General features: G+C 39.7%; 1 protein-coding gene across 9 annotated transcripts in view; it reads right to left on the bottom strand.

The window, feature by feature from the left end:
* NOL8 (nucleolar protein 8) overlaps positions 1 to 16,614 on the bottom strand; it is a 49,072-nt gene that overhangs the window by 28,439 nt on the left and 4,019 nt on the right. For all 9 annotated transcript variants that reach the window (XR_004967988.1, XR_004967985.1, XR_004967986.1 and 6 more), the window contains exons 4-7: positions 16,021 to 16,099; positions 14,156 to 14,291; positions 4,358 to 4,426; positions 727 to 2,586 (exon numbers count right to left, since the gene is read on the bottom strand). Coding sequence is in view for 5 of the 9 variants with exons in the window: in XM_036311200.1 (XP_036167093.1) it covers positions 727 to 2,586; positions 4,358 to 4,426; positions 14,156 to 14,291; positions 16,021 to 16,099 (2,144 nt within the window). In the remaining 4 variants the exon portion in view is untranslated. The remainder of the gene's footprint in view (positions 1 to 726; positions 2,587 to 4,357; positions 4,427 to 14,155; positions 14,292 to 16,020; positions 16,100 to 16,614) is intronic.

Below are 16,614 nucleotides of genomic sequence, written 5' to 3'. Positions count from 1 at the left end.
TGCCACCTCATACTTCAAACATTTCAGTCACACACATTCCCTTTTGTATAAATTGCTGCCTCTTCATGAAATGCCTTTCCTCTCCCTTCCCACCCTCTTACCTCTGCCCAATCGGTGTATACTGTTCTCACTAGCCTCAGTTTAGGCTGAGGAAACCCCCTATTCCCATCCCCCTAACCCACTTGGTGCCCCCCGGTGCTGCCAGGGCACATGGGCATACTCTCTCTGGACCTTGGAACTCAAATGTCACCTTCTGCATACCACACTAAGAGCCAATACCTGAGGCAGGAACCATGTTTCTTGACCTCATTCTATAAATCTAGTACTTACAGTAAAGGCCTAGAACTTCATAGGTACTTAACAGATGTTGGAAGAATGAATAAAGGTTCATTACAGTAAATCGTGGCAAGACATAAATCACTTGGGAGGTGACTTATATGTAAACTCGGACATATTAGGATATATTACTTAACTATACCAGTTCTAATTCCTACAGGAAACTATGAAAAAAAATTGATAAAAACAAATTAAAAGGGGTTTTTATAAATAGATTAATCTCACTTTCGTTGGAATATACTAAATATTCATGGTGATAAAGGCTTCCAACTCAAGGACAAAGAAAATGAAACTGGTGTGTGCCAAGATACTGACCTCTAAAGGGGCACGTCTACCTTCATGGGAAGAAAAGGATGCAATTTTAGAGTTCTTGTTAAACCACAGACTCACCAAATTGGCCAGGGCATTATGAACCAGCTTCTTTTGCACTTCTTTTGCTTTCTGCCTTGCCTCTAAGGCTGACAAACGCTTCTGATTATCTTCAGCATGCTTATCCTTAGCAAAAACATTGGATGAACTATTAAGAGAAAATGGGAAGTCAGTTTTGCTTCCCTGAGTGTTCATCCTGGAGAACTCTGGGGAATTCTCAGGAACCATGTGGCTGGTTAGATCAGGCCTCTTTTCAGAGTCCTCTCCTGTCTTTGTGGTCCCGTGGCAACAGTCTTCATCAAAGCCTCTCAGGGAGGTTTCTGCACCAAGCCTTAGAGGCTTCTTGTCTTTCAATGGCAACAAACTAGAAATAGGATTTCTACTTCCCTTTTCTGAACTGCTAGGGGACTGCACTTTGTGATTCTGGGTCTTAAAAGTAAACTGTCTCTTTTGAGGTTGGATATAGTTTGGGTCATCTGCTTTCTTTGCACCTTGGAAAGGAGTCAGTTTGCTTGACGAGCCGTTTGAATATGGCAAGCCCTTTTCCAAGGACATGCTAGTGGGATCCTCAAGCTTCAAGGAATGCTCATTTTTATTAATATTGCTAGAGGCAACATTCTCTTTCAAGGACTTTTTCACTGGCTGCTTTCCATAGAGACAGCCTACTCCCTTGAATGCCTGGAATTTTAGCTTTAAGTTGTTTTCCTTTGGTTTCTGTTTTCCAGGGGTATTCTCTTCTCCTTCTAAAAGGGAAGCCACAATCTCTTCAGGATAAATACATTGTCGACTTCTGTGGAGGCCACCAGAAGTCCCATGGCTCTTCGAGGCTCTGTCACACTTGGAGGTGGTTTCCCAGCCACCACTCTCAGAATCTTCCTTTGGAGCCTTCAGGTCACTGGCAGCCAAATGTCCCAAATCAGCTAAAGAGAGAGTCACGTGGAGACAGTTTTTCATCATGGCGTTATACTTCCCTTCCTCAGACTCGGCTGATTCTGACAGAGAATCAGCATCTTCACTGCTACTGGAGTTGGACAAGGACTTAAAGCTAAGCTGCTTTACTCTATGACTTAAGGCTAGCTCCACATTGGTTTTGCTTTTTTGTACTTTAGTACAATGATCAGAAAGCTCACACTTTTTTCTATTTTTCAAAGAACTTTTCTTGTATACAGACTGTTCCATTTGTGGAAATCCTGTACTCTTTTTAACCTTACCAACATTTTTTTTCATTGCAGTGTCATCTGTATCTCCTGAATCATTGTCGTAATCTCTTCCCACATTATCTTCACTATCAAAACAAGAGACATTTTTGTTGCCTAAACCTGTTAAAGAACAAAGTTTGTGAACATCTGATTTGAAATCATCCCTTACAATTTCAAAGGAATCATATTCATTTATTGAGGACCATGTAGTTCTCTCTAAGTTTTCCTCTCTTGCGATCATTAGTCTTAATTCATCTTCAGAATCGATATCATCCTCAGAGATGCTATTTTTGTTCCCAGTGTTTTCCAAGCCAGAAGTCTGAAGAAACACACTTTTAAGTTTCTGACTATCAGAATCAGGTAATTGGGGTGATTTAAGAGTAACAGGATCATTAGGTATTTCTTGTGTGGTTTGTTGCTGTGGTAAGTGTGGATTCTCCATTATTACCCTCCCGGGTCTTGGTCTCAAAGTCAGAGACAAAGTGGAACTCTGATCCTTCTGCACTTTTATTATCTTCTTGGGAGGGCTGAAAAAGTCAGAAAATTTTCCTTGCCGTTTCTTACTCATAGGATCATTCCCTCCTTCCAATTCCCAAGTGAGATTGGATACAGGAATGGCATTTGTAAAATCCTCCCCTATTTTTTTTAAGTTGTGGCAGTATTTTGATGGATCATACTTTATGTTTCCATAAGTCAAGGAACAAAAACAAAGGCACTAGGTTTTAAGAAAACCTGTCAATCTGGTGAAGCAAAAGGAATAATGTTTAGTCTTTTTTAAAAATTTATTTTTATTGTTGAGGATATTACAGATGTCCCCCATTTCTCCCCCACCCTTTGATCCCTTCCACCCACTCCTGCCCCATCCTCCGCCTTCACTGCACAATACTGTTTAATCTTACCCTCAGTTTCCTATCCAACAAAATGAGAATTTCACTAGGCTACCTCAGGTTCTCTGGAATTGAGAGTTCTATCCAGAATTATCAAAAGCACCATCAATATTAATCAGCAGAATATATACTTGTATGTAGACACCACAGCAAAGTCACTCAAATTAGATTCTAGATAAAGAGTACCAAAGACTGTTTTCTGTAAATCCGAGAAACCCATCTACGGAGCTGATGCTATAAAGCAGAGAACAGAGGAGTACCCAGAGGGGCACAGCTAGACATCACATGTCCTCGGGTCTCAAATTCCTTTGGCTTTCCTGCCTTCTCAGCACTCTCTCTGATTCTAGCTATCCGAGCTTTGACTCTCTCAGCTCAATAACCTCCATTTACATCTCTTTTCTCTGCAGGGCATTTTGTAGGTCTTTATTAGAAAGATAATAACTCTTTACCAGGATGTGTTTTGTGGCTAACATCATCAAGAAGGATTCTAGTTAATGTCAACATGCTGTGATGACACTTGGCATTTGCCAATTTCCTAACACATATGAACAGGCAATAAATAAGCTGCTTTGAGTTATCACCCCTGAAAAGCTTTTTTGTTCCGATAGTAACTAATGAACACATATCAAGTATGTGAGGCCGTCCATAAAGTGTCCATGGTCTCTCAGCTTCACACTTCTCTTCAGAATCTTCCTCTTTGCTGTTAGTGGCTACCACTGGTAGGAAGCAAGAAGGGAAAGAGGAAGAAGGACCCACCATTTCTCTGGGTTTAGTGCTCTGGAAGGGAAGGCTCCAGCAACGAGGACATGCCTTTCTGCTGCTCTAAGCTCAGGGAGGTGGCGGTTTCCTATCAGTCACCTCTGGGCAATCTGTTAGTTCCCAGCTCCCTCAGCACATTTTAAACACACTGGATGCACGACATCCCCTCTGAATGAAAGACTCGCATTAGAACAGGTAAAGATACACAAGTGCACCTCTGCCCAGAAGTTCTTAACACTAGAAATTCCAAGTCTTAACAATCTGACCTCATTTCCTCAAAGGAACAGGCGTATCTGAATTTGCGCATTCTGGGCGCCACACTACTTCTCCACCCACCATTCTCATGTTTATCTACATATTTCAATCTACTATTTTCCTCTTTCCTGAACTCCTCCTTCCCATCACATTTCCAGGAATGTGAAACCTCCTGCACTTCCTCTAAAGCCTTCTTTGACAATGGCCCTATGTCCATTGCCCCACTTTAGATCTTTCAGCAAAGGCTCTGAATCCACGTCAAGTGAGAGAAAGGCATATAAATTAATAAGTGAAAAGCTTCTTTGACAATCATCATTTGTATCACTTACTCATATAAAACCTCATTATATTCTCTAATTATTATCTTAATTATTCCATTCATGCAGGTAGTAAGGTCTTACCTTGCCTGGAAGTTGAGAACATAAAACTGTTAAACATCTAAAGATTTCCTGACAGAGGTAGTGAAATTCTAAAGATAGGAAGTAAGCTTTGGTAATTAGCCAAAACTGTGCTAAATAATAATTACTCTGGAAACCCAATTGCAAAGGATATTTTACGTTTATGTTGATTCTTTAGATGAAGAACAGGTAAGACTCTTCCAAATTTACTTACAACCCAATTCTGAAAAAATAAAAAAACATGTATTTATTATATATGTCACAAATGAAAAAGATTAACCACATTTCACAAATATAACTTTTAAAAAATCCTCACATGAAGATATGTTTAATGATTTTAGAGAGAAGGGGAGGGAGAAAGGAAAAGAACGAGAAAGAGGGAGAGAGAAACATGGATCAGTTGTCTCCGGTATGCGCCCTGACTAGGAATCAAACCTGTAATCTTTTTTTTTTTTTTTTTAAATATATTTTATTGATTTTTTACAGAGAGGAAAGGAGAGGGATAGAGAGTTAGAAACATCGATGAGAGAGAAACATCGATCAGCTGCCTCCTGCACACTCCCCACTGGGGATGTGCCCGCAACCAAGGCACATGCCCTTGACCGGAATCGAACCCGGGACCCTTCAGTTCGCAGGCTGATGCTCTATCCTCTGAGCCAAACCGGTCAGGCAAACCTGTAATCTTTTGATGTATGGTATGACACTCCACCAACTGAGCCACCCAACTAAGGCCACAAATATAACTTAAAAAAAAAATTTAAATTCACGGTCTGCCATGATTACTGCTGGGTTTAGTTTTCTGATAATGAAATGAGTTCGCAAAAAAAAAAAAAAAAAAAAAAAAAAAAAAAAAAGTATGTGAAGAGAGAAAGGCAAAAGAAGGACAACTGGGGCATGTAGGATGCTACACAACATGAGAGGCAACATGAGAGGTCTTCCCCTTGAAGTTACAAGAAGTTGGACAGCCATAATTCAAAACAGGATTCCCTGTTCAACACACAAATAGCTTCCAGGGATGCACGCACTGAGACATCTAAAGGTGGGCATAGCAGAGTGAGTAGGCAAAGAGGGAAGAGGGGCGAAGGACAGAAACAAGAGCGGCTGATGCAGTCTGCTGCTCACTGCAACACAATGGACAGGACAGCCGCGAAGGGTCGGGGTGACACCTCCCATGGATATAATGAAGGGACAGAGGCAGCAATGGCCCTGGATGGCTGGTACCCGCTGAGACTGAGCCCCGGGTCATTAAAAGGATGCCCACCTCCTTGGAGGATATGGGACAATTTCCATGAATGAGGAGACACTAACCCAGAGATCGAGGAAGCCCCAGTAGTACAGGTAAGACAAAAATCAAAACCTAGTGCTTCAGCGCCACCTACGGGAAAATAAAAGAAAGACCTCTACTTATCAATACAGTGGGGCCTTGACTTACGAGTGTCCCGACTAACGAGTTTTTGGAGATACCAGCTGTCTCTCGGCCGATTTTTTGCTTTGAGTCGTGAGCTAAAATTCGGGTTACGAGCCAGCTTCAGATACCCCACTGCTAGTTGGTGCAGCAAACGTCACGGTGAACGCCACAACATCAGCCCAGCATCACATATCTCACTCGTTCACTGTTGATTTGACATACGAGTAATTTGAGTTACGAGCTCCGTCACAGAACGAATTAAACTCGTAAGTCAAGGCCCCACTGTATGCTAAGCCAATGAGTTTCAACTGGTGTGCTGTAAGAACTTAAAACATGCAATGCCTGACTATTTTAGTCAGGGGCACTGACCTTTTTTCCCTACACTGTCAAATATAAAAATGACAACAGCCAACACAACAGCAGCTGTCCAGTGTAAAATGCCTTGTCTTAAACCATAAATATAATATAATCAGACCATATAATAGAGTTGCATTTTGTTGGCCATCTACACTAATAAAAGAGAAACATGCAAATGGTGTCACTCTGCTACGCCCACCAGCCAATCAGGACGAGTATGCAAATTAACCCAACAAATATGGCATTTAATTTGCATATGCAGGCGCAGAGTGAAAACTGAAGACTGAAGACGACTGAAGACTGAAAGGCTTGGCTTCTCCGCTGCAGCCAGAGTGGAGAAGCCAAGCCTCGCTGCTGTGGCCGGACCAAAGGCCTGGATCCTGGGTGCCGTAGGAAAACCGGTGCCGGCAGCTAGGGGAAGGAAGGACTATTGCATGAATCTTCATGCAACGGGCCTCTAGTATTGTATAATAAAGTAACATCTGATTGGTTAATTCTTGGTACCAGAAACCCTTATATATAGAAGTACAGACACCAGATTTTTAAAAAAGTCACTTTGGGCCGAAACCGGTTTGGCTCAGTGGATAGAGCGTCAGCTTGCAGACTGAAAGGTCCCAGGTTCGATTCCGGTCAAGGGCATGTACCTGGGTTGCGGGCACATCCCCAGTAGGAGATGTGCAGGAGGCAGCTGATCAATGTTTCTCTCTCATCGATGTTTCTAACTCTCTATCTCTCCCCCTTCCTCTCTGTAAAAAATCAATAAAATATATTTAAAAAAAAAAAAAGTCACTTTGGAGCAAAAACTGTAGGTAATTACAATTATTATTATTTTTTTGTAAATCAATCTTAATTATGCCTACTTTTTGGTGAGACTGGCAAAATATGTATATATTTTGGTGTGCCACAGAAGTTTAATAATTAGTTTATGTGTGACATGGGATGAAAAAAGTTGAAAATTGATGTGCTAAACAGTAGAGTCAAACACTTAACAGAAAAGAGGTTTAATTCTCATAAATGCCCAGACAGAGAGAAATAATGCATCAAGCACAATAAATAACCAATGTAACAAAGGAGTTCAGAAAGAAAATAAAAAATACCCAGAAAATAAACTTAGAGACATGGAAGTGATAAAAAGGACAGAAAATTCAAGAAAACAGCTCTAGAAGTATTCACTCAGATATAAGCAAATTCAAAAAAACAATGCAACTAGCTTAGGAATAGAATCAATGAATAAAAGGAGTTCTTTATAAAAAAAATGGAAACTTTAAACAAGAACCAAACAGACATTTTGGATTTGAAGAAATCAATAGGAGAGATGAAGAATGAACTAGCAAACATAGGAAAGAGAGCAGACTAGACGGTAGAAAGAATTAGTAAAACTGAAGACAGAAATTTAGAAATGTCTCAGGTGGAAGAACAGAGAACTGAGAGTAGAAAGATTAAAGACTTCATGAAAACTATCTGATTCTACTAGAGCAATATAAGAATAATGGGTTTGGCTTTAGCCGGTTTGGTTCGGTGGATAGAGCGTCAGCCTGTGGACTGAAGGGTCCCAGGTTCGATTCCGGTCAAGGGCATGTACCTTGGTTGTGGGCACATCCCCAGTAGGGGTGTGCAGGAGGCAGGTGATTGATGTTTCTCTCTCATTGGTGTTTCTAACTCTCTATCTCTCTCCCTTCCTCTCTGTAAAAAATCAATAAAATATATTTAAAATAAATAAATAAATAAAAAAAGAAAAAAAAAGAATAATGGTTTTGCCTGGCCAGTGTGGCTCAGTGGTTGAGCATTGACCTATGAACCAGGAGGTTACAGTTCGATTCCTGGTCAGGGCACATGCCCAGATTGCAGGCTCGATCCCCAATGCAGGACATGCAGGAGGAAGTTAATCAATGATTCTCTCACATCATCGATGTTTTAATTTCTCTCTCTCTGTCCCTTCCTCTCTGAAATCAATTAAAAAAAAAAAAAAGAGAGAGAGAGAGAGAAGGGGAGAAGGTAACAGAGAGCTTATTCAAACAATATGTTGATGAGACGTTTTCACACATAAGGAAAGAGCTGGACACTTGATCTAAGAAGCTTACACCTAGATATAACACCTACTTATATCAACCCAAAAAATGCTTCTGAAAGGCATATTATATTAAAGCTGTCAAAAATTGCCTTGGCCGGTGTGCCGTGTCGTCCAGTATGCTCCGAAAAGTGGTGGGTTTGATTCCAAGTCAGGGCACATACCCAGGTTGCGGCTTTGATGCGGTTGGGGTATGTACGGGAGACAACCAATTGATGTTTCGTTCTCATATCAATGTTTCTTTCTTTCTCTCTCTCAAATCAATATTAAAAAAAAACTGTCAAAAATTAATGAAAAAGAAAAAATCCTCAAGGTTGTCAGGGTAAAGAAGACAGTAACCTATGAAATAAAGCCCATTAGATTAGCATCATATTTTTCAGCGGGAACACTATAAGCTAGGAGAGAGCGGAATAAAATATTCAAAAAATGTAAAAAGAGACATCACTATTAAGAATAAGATATCTAGCTTGTTAGAGTGTTCCAGCTGAAAAATCAATCAAAACATATCCTTGTGTGAGGATTAAAAATAAAGTAAGTAAGCAAGTCAAATAGCTCCTGCAATTGGAAATGAACACACAGTGGGAGGGGGGAAGGACCGAACTTGTACAGGTGAATGAAGATAAGGTGCAATCACAAGAAAAAAACAAAACTAAAAATGACTTTTTTTGCATAAACCTAATGGTACCCATAAAACAAAAATCTAGAACTGACACACACACACAACCAAAGGAAAAATATTATAGAATACCAACAAACTAAAATAACAGACAGAAACACAAAGGAAAAAGCAATAGTGAAGACACAGAGCTACCAAAAAAACTAAAAGGCTATAGGAAATCCTCATATATTAATAATCATCCTAAATGTATTCAGGACTGAACTCACCAATAAAATACAGACAGAGAGGAACTAGATAGATTAAAAAACAAAACCCAACTATTTGCTGCCTTCAGCAGACAAACATAGTGAAAGAGTGAAAGCGGCATCTCCAAGCAAGGGGCATCCAGAGAAAAGCTATGCAGCCATAGTTAAAAAAAGGTCCCAGGTTTGATTCCGGTCAAGGGCATGTACCTGGGTTGCGGGCACCTCCCCAGTAGGAGATGTGCAGGAGGCAGCTGATCGATGTTTCTCTCTCATCGATGTTTCTAACTCTCTATCTCTCTCCCTTTCTCTCTGTAAAAAATCAATAAAATATATTTAAAAAAAAAAAAAAAAAAAAAGAAGACATAACACTTACCAACATATATGCATCCAACCTAGGAGCATCAAAATATATACAGCGCCCTGACAAGTTTGGCTCAGTGGAGAGAGCGTCAGCCTGCAGACTCAAGGGTCCCAGGTTCGATTCCGGTCAAGGGCATGTACCTTGGTTGTGGGCACATCCCCAGTAGGGAGTGTGCAGGAGGCAGCTGATTGATGTTTCTGTCTCATCGATGTTTCTAACTCTCTATCCCTCTCCCTTCCTCTCTGTAAAAAAATCAATAAAATATGTTTAAAAAAGATGTATACAGCAATCGCCAGGCCAGCATGGCTCAATGGTTGAGCGTTGACCTATGAACCAGAAGGTCATGGTTTGATTTACGGTCAGGGCACATGCCTGGGATGTGGGCTCAATCCCTAGTGTGGTGTGTGCGGGAGCAACCGATCTATGATTCTCATTACTGATGTTTCTCTCTCTCCCTCTCCCTTTCTCTCTGAAATCAATAAATATATTAGAAAAATATATATTTGGCAATTATTAACAGACATAAAGGGAGAAACTGACAAAAATACAAGTATAGTAGAGAACATAAATACCCATTGGCAGCAATGCATAGATCATCCAAATAGAAAATCAGTAATGAAATATTAGCCTTAAATGACACATTAGATCAAATGGACATGATTGATATTTATAGACCTGTCACATTAAATACCAGATTACACATTCTTCTCCAGTGCACATGTAACATTCTCAAGGATAGTCCATATGATGGGGCACAAACCAGCCTCAACAAATCAACTTTATAGCATTATGCCCACTTCAATATACAAGAAAAATCTCAGATAAATTACCTAACATTTTTCCTTAAAGATCTAGAAAAAAAAGGTCATCAGAAGAAAGGAAATAATAAAATTGGAGCAGAATTAAATAAAGTAGAGAACAATAACAACATCCAAAAACCAGAAAAAATTAATACAAGAGCTGGTTGTTAGAAAAGATAAAGTTGACAAAACTCTTGCCAGATGCACTAAAATAAAAACAGAGAACACTCAAACAAAATCAGAAATGAAAGTGGATAAGTTATAATGGACACAAAGAAATACAATGAATTATAAGTTATGTCACCAAATTTGATAACTTAGAAGAAATAAACAAGTTCTTAGAAATATATATAACCATCCTAGACTGATCAAGATCGATTGGAAAAATCTAAATGCCGAGATCAATAGAAAGGAAATTGAAAACCTCCCAAAAAATAAAGAATCCAGGACCAGATGTCTTCATTAGTGAATTCTACCAAACATTCAAATATTTAATACCTATCCTTCTCAAACTCTTCCAAAAACTGAGGAAGAGGCAATACTTCCTAACACATTTTCTGTGACCATCATAACCCTGATACCAAAACCATGGATAACACAAGAAAAGAAAACTACAACTAATATCTCTGATGAATACAGATGCAAAAGTCCTAAACAAGATACCAGAAAACAACAAGATAGAATACAACAATACAATAAAAAGATATCACAATCAAGTGGGATTCATTGCAGGGGCACAAGGATGGTTCAACATACACAAATAGATCAATGTACTCACCACCTTAACAAAATGAAGGATAAAAAAATCATATGATCATACCAATAGATGCAAAAAAAGCATTTGACAAGATACAACATCCATCTATGAGTAATACACTATAGAAGGAAAGTAACTCAATAAAGGCCAAAACCCTCAGCTAATATCATACTGAAGAGTGAAAAACTGAAAGCTTTTCATGTACGATCAAGAATAAGCCCTAGCCGATTCGGCTCAGTGGACAGAGCGTTGGCCTGCAGACTGAAGGGTCCCAGGTTTGATTCCAGTCAAGGGCACATGCCCAGGTTGCAGGCTCAATCCCCAGCAGGGGGATGTGCAGGAGGCAGGTAACCAGTGATTATCTCTCTCTCCCTCTCCTTTTCCTCTCTGAAATCAATTAAAAAAACAAACAAAAAAAAGAATAAGACAAGGTGACCACTCTCTTATTCAACATACGACTGAGAATCCAAGCCAGAGCAATTGGATCGCTTTGTCAATATTACATATATAGATAACTCTAAAAACTCCACCAAAAGACTATTAAAAACTGTTATTAATACAGTAAAGTTGCAGGATATGAAAATCCACTCTGTTCCTATATACTAACAATGAAACATACTATATAATAAAAGCCTAGGTGGCGTCATGCCCTCACGATGTCGTCATAAGATGGCCGTCACAAGATGGCCGGCAGGGGCCGACCAGGCCTGCAGGGGAGGGCAGTTGGGGGCGATCAGGCTGGCAGGCAAGCAGGCGAGCAGTTAGGAGCCAGCAGTCCTGGACTGTAAGAGGAATGTCTGACATCCCCTGAGGGGTCCCGGATTGGAGAGGGTGTAGGCCAGGCTGAGGGCCCCCCTGCCCCCCCAGGCACGAATTTTGTGCACTGGGCCTCTATTCATTAAAATAAATGAAAAACAAAAAACAAAAATATGAGAAAAAACAAAACAATTCCATATGAATTTACAAAAAGATAGAATAAAACACTTAGGAATAAACTCAACAAAAGGAATGAAGAAACTATTCACTGAAAACTATAAAACACTGGTGAAAGAAATTAAAGACACAAATAAATATTTGAACTAGCCCTATAAAGCATTATACAAATTTAATGTAATCCCCATCAATATCCCAAAGGCATTTTTCAAATAGAACAAAAAAATCATCAAGGTGTGTTCTCCCTTCTGTCTCTTCTTCCCCCACAGGCATCTCTTAAACTCCAAGGGACTCCACAAGACTTGCCATCAGGGGAGCAATGGGCAGTGGCAGGTCTTCCAAAGCTAACCTCTGGAACTTGTATCTAAGGCCCCCTCTTCTCCAACTTCCCAGTGAGCTAAGGCAGCCCTGCCCTGGTTCATTTTTCTTATAACATTTCTAGGAAGCCACAGCTGCCCCACCTAGGCTCTCTCCTGCTGCTTCTTCTATCCTAAACTCTGCCTTGTTTCACTGTTCCCAGCTTTCATAAACATACTCTCAAAAAATAAAAATCATCAAATATTTATGGAACCACAAAAAACTGGGAATAGCCAAAGCAATTCTGAGAAAAAATAACAAAGCTGGATGTATCATTCTCACGGACTTCAAATTATACTGTGAAGCTGCAATAATCAAAACAATATGGTATTGGCAAAACCCAGACACACAAGCTAATGGAATAGAATTGAGAACCCAGAAATTAACCCACATATTTATGGGTAAATAGTTTTTGAAAAAATAGCCAAAAACACACAAGGAGAAAAGAAAGTCTCTTGAATAAATGGTGCTGGGAAAACTGGAATGTCATATGCAAATGAATGAAACTAGATTGCTGTTTGTCCCCATACACAAACACTCCCTCAAAATGGATCAAAGACCTAAATATAAGACCTGAAAAAATAAATTACATTAAAAAAACCCTCAAAAACAAAAAAACCATAGATACTAAACTTATGGATCTTGGTCTCAGAATTTGACCCCAAAGGCAAGGGAAAAGCAGAAAGGAATGAATGGGACTATATCAAACTAAAACACTTCTGCAACAGCAGAAAAAATCATCAACAAAAGGCAACCAACAGAATGATGAAAAATATTTGCAAACAATATATAGAAAAATGGAAAACTTGTTTATAAATATGTTTTCATATTGAAACATAAATGAACTCATACAACTCAACAAAAAACAAACAATCCAATTAAAAAATGGGCAGAGGATGTAAACAGGCACTGTTCTTAAGGCATACAAATGGCCAACAGATGAAAAGATGCTCACCTTCACCAGCTATTAGGGAAATACAAATCAAAGCTACAATGAAGTACAACTCCACACCTGTTAGAATGACTATTATCAACAAACAAATAATAACAAGCGTTGGAGAAGTTGTGGAGAAAAAGTAACCTACATTTACTGTTGGTAGGAATATAAGCTGGTACAGCCACTATAAAAAACAGTATCGCAGTTCCTCAAAACATTACAAATAGCCGAAACCGGTTTGGCTCAGTGGATAGAGCGTCGGCCTGCGGACTGAAGGGTCCCAGGTTCGATTCCGGTCAAGGGCATGTACCTGGGTTGCGGGCATATCCCCAGTGGGAGATGTGCAGGAGGCAGCTGATCGATGTTTCTAACTCTCTATCTCTCTCCCTTCCTCTCTGTAAAATATCAATAAAATATATTTAAAAAACAAAACAAAAAACAAACAAACAAAAAAAACACATTACAAATAGAGCTATCTTATGAGCCTACAATCTCTCTTCAGGGTACCTTCTGGAAAAAATGGAAAACTTGTTTATAAATAAGTATGCACCCATATGTTCACTGCAGTATTATTCATGGTTGCCAAGACATGGAAATAATCTAAGTATCCTTCGATGGATGACTAGATAAAGATGTTGTATATACATATAATGGAATACTGTTCAGCCAAAAGAATGAATGAAATACTGCCATTTGGGACAACATGGATATATCAAGAACTGTGTGATTTCATTCATATACAGGGCATAAAAGTAAAGCAACAAACAAACTCATAGGTTATCAGGGGGGAAGAAGAGTGGGGGAGGATGAAGAGGGTAAAGGGGGTCAAATATATGGTGATAGATGGAGATTAGACTTCGGGTGGTGAGCACACAATACCATATATGGATAGTGGAGAACTGTCTCCACTTGTTTCGATTTTTGTCTCTATAAAATGGAGGATAAACGTGCTTGCCCAAGAGTTGTATAAGCACTTTGAAAACCATAAAGTACTATGTTCAAAGTACTATCTACTAGTACGTTAAAAAGCAACTGCTTTAGACATGATACCCAGTCAGGTGGTCCGAGGATTAGGTTCTTGGGCTAGTCAGGCTACCAGAAAAGACTCACTTTGTGCCCTGGTACTTCTGTCCCTGGCACAGCTTTCATATGGAAATCCACCATTCCCATCTTTTCTAACAAGTTGGTGTTGCCTAGTACTGATTTTTCGTTCTTTGCTTGTGCTTCTTCTCTCTCTCGGGCCAATCTGAATCAAAGAGAGAAAATATAAGTAAATCAACCATGCTATTAATGGAGCTTCTGTTTTTATTTTTTAAAAATAATATAATGCTGTTTAACTTTATAGTGATCATTTAGTCTCTCAATTTTCCCTTTCAACTTAAGCACTTTTGCATTTTGTCCCTTCTCAATCCCATCTTTCTCATGAGGAAGATGGGTCTTTCAGAGCCCAGTCTGCCAAGTCGTGATTATTCCTATCCTCATAATGAAGAGAATGCCAATTCAAACGCCCCACCTTATTTAGGCCTGAACTACTGTGCTAACCACTCATCGCTGGACCCTCTGCCTCTGGCCTGTTTCCTAACGTCCCACCTTCCAGAGCAACTGTCAGATTTATGTTCCTGAGGCACATCTGCAGGCACTTCAGGCAGCGGGCACCGAGTGCTCGCCCTGCTGGGGACTGGGCACCAGTTCCTACACATAGTAGGCACTACAGTGCTGTTGAATAAGTCTCACCACTACCCTGTTCCCAACTGAAGAACAAAATCAAATTCTCACCTGTCTCATCAGACCACTCCCTTAAAACATGCCTCCTGCTTGCCACCTGCCTTAGACCTATTTTTCCCTGATCAAGAACAAGCTTATCAATAACACTGGTTGCTCTATCTGTACATTCCTAAAATGTTTTCTCTTTTGAAAGTTCCCAAACTTACACAATCTTTCCTCCCTGAGAATACCTTCAGAATCATAAAATACTCAAATAGCTGTTACAATGCCTTGTACTTAATCACTTACCAAATTAATCTTATGCCTCTCACACAGGAATTTCCCATTATCTTTATCTTTGTATGACACTAGCATTAATAGTCAAAAATAACATAGGCAACTTAGTCATGTCTATTCAAATTTTAAACATATATAACTCCAGCAACACAAGCCCCAGTCGAAGCCTTGCATTATGCAGGAGCCATCCATGCAGGGTCTGAATGTCCATCAGTGAGGTATAGCCAATTCCACTGTGCGTAAGCTATTTGCTGAAATAGTACTAAACAGAAGTTACAGAAAATTGGGAAGATCTACATCACCGCAGAAGGTTGTATTAAAAAGATAACGTAGGCATATATTTTTATAGCTTAAAATATGCACATGTAAATGCATTGCATTATCTTTACTGGTGGAGTTGGGGTTGTGAGGAGAAACAGTTGAGTGAATTTGCTAATACCATCCTTAATAATAATAGTGTAATATGCACATTGACCAAAAGGCTGAACAGCGGAACAACGGGATGACCTTCTGGGTGAAGCTGGGGCTGCGAGGGCTGAGATCCTTGCATGACTTTCTTGAATCGGGCCTCTAGTCTATAGAAATAAAAGCCTAAGCGAATGGCTGACTGATGGTAGCTGTCATGTGCAATGACCACCAGGATGCTCAATGCAGGAGCTGCCGAGCTGTGGTGACTTGGCAGCTGTGGTTCTTGGGTTATGCACCTGGAACCAGAGAGGAGGGAGCCCGATTCTGGGGTGCATCACCCAAGAACCGCCCTCTCGCAATCTGGGACCCCTCGGGGGATGTCTGACAGCCAGTTTTGGCCTGATCCCTGCAGGCCAGGCCGAAGGACCCCACCAGTGCACAAATCTGTGTACCGGGCCTCTAGTAATAAAAATAATTACTCAATAGTTTCAAATCAATTAAGTGAATATACAGAACCATTTACAAAATAAAGAATACTGTTTAAATTCACATAGAACAAATCTTACCTGTGCAAAAAACTTTCTTTTGCTAATTGAATTTGTAGTGTTCCACCTTTCCATTTTGTGTTATTTAAAACAGACATACCTATAGAGTAAAGAATTATTACCCAATTACATCACAATGCAAAAATACATTTCAGAATGTGCCTTTTCTAATTATTTAATACCAAGAAAAGTAGATGTGTTAATCACGAAGAGATACAGAGAAAACAGAACAAGGAATTTTATTTTATTTTTTTGAGCCATGCTGCCAGGCCCCAGCCTACTTTTAATTCTTTATTAAGACAAGTTGTTTCTGAAATTCGGAATCTGATTCCTGGTAATATTTTAAAATCACGCAAATAAAAGTTAATGCCTTAAACAAAAATAAATTCACAAGAGCATATTTTAAGGCTGACACTTCCGAGGGTACCATCTGTTTACCTTTATACACTATGAGCAATCAACCCCAGCTAATCAACTTTTTGGAAGAGTAACTGAAAACTGACCACAAAATTGGTCTTTACCATCCAATGCCATGAAGGCTTATCAACTTTCCAGGTTCCCCAATACTTTCTTAAGAGCCACAGTCTCCCTACGAAGCCCTCGATGGGAAGTCAC

Source organism: Myotis myotis, unplaced genomic scaffold (assembly GCF_014108235.1).
Source record: "Myotis myotis isolate mMyoMyo1 unplaced genomic scaffold, mMyoMyo1.p scaffold_m19_p_52, whole genome shotgun sequence".
NCBI classification, from domain to species: domain Eukaryota; kingdom Metazoa; phylum Chordata; class Mammalia; order Chiroptera; family Vespertilionidae; genus Myotis; species Myotis myotis.
The sequence above is the reverse complement of the archived record's forward strand: the minus strand, read 5'-3'. Positions and strand labels throughout refer to the sequence as shown.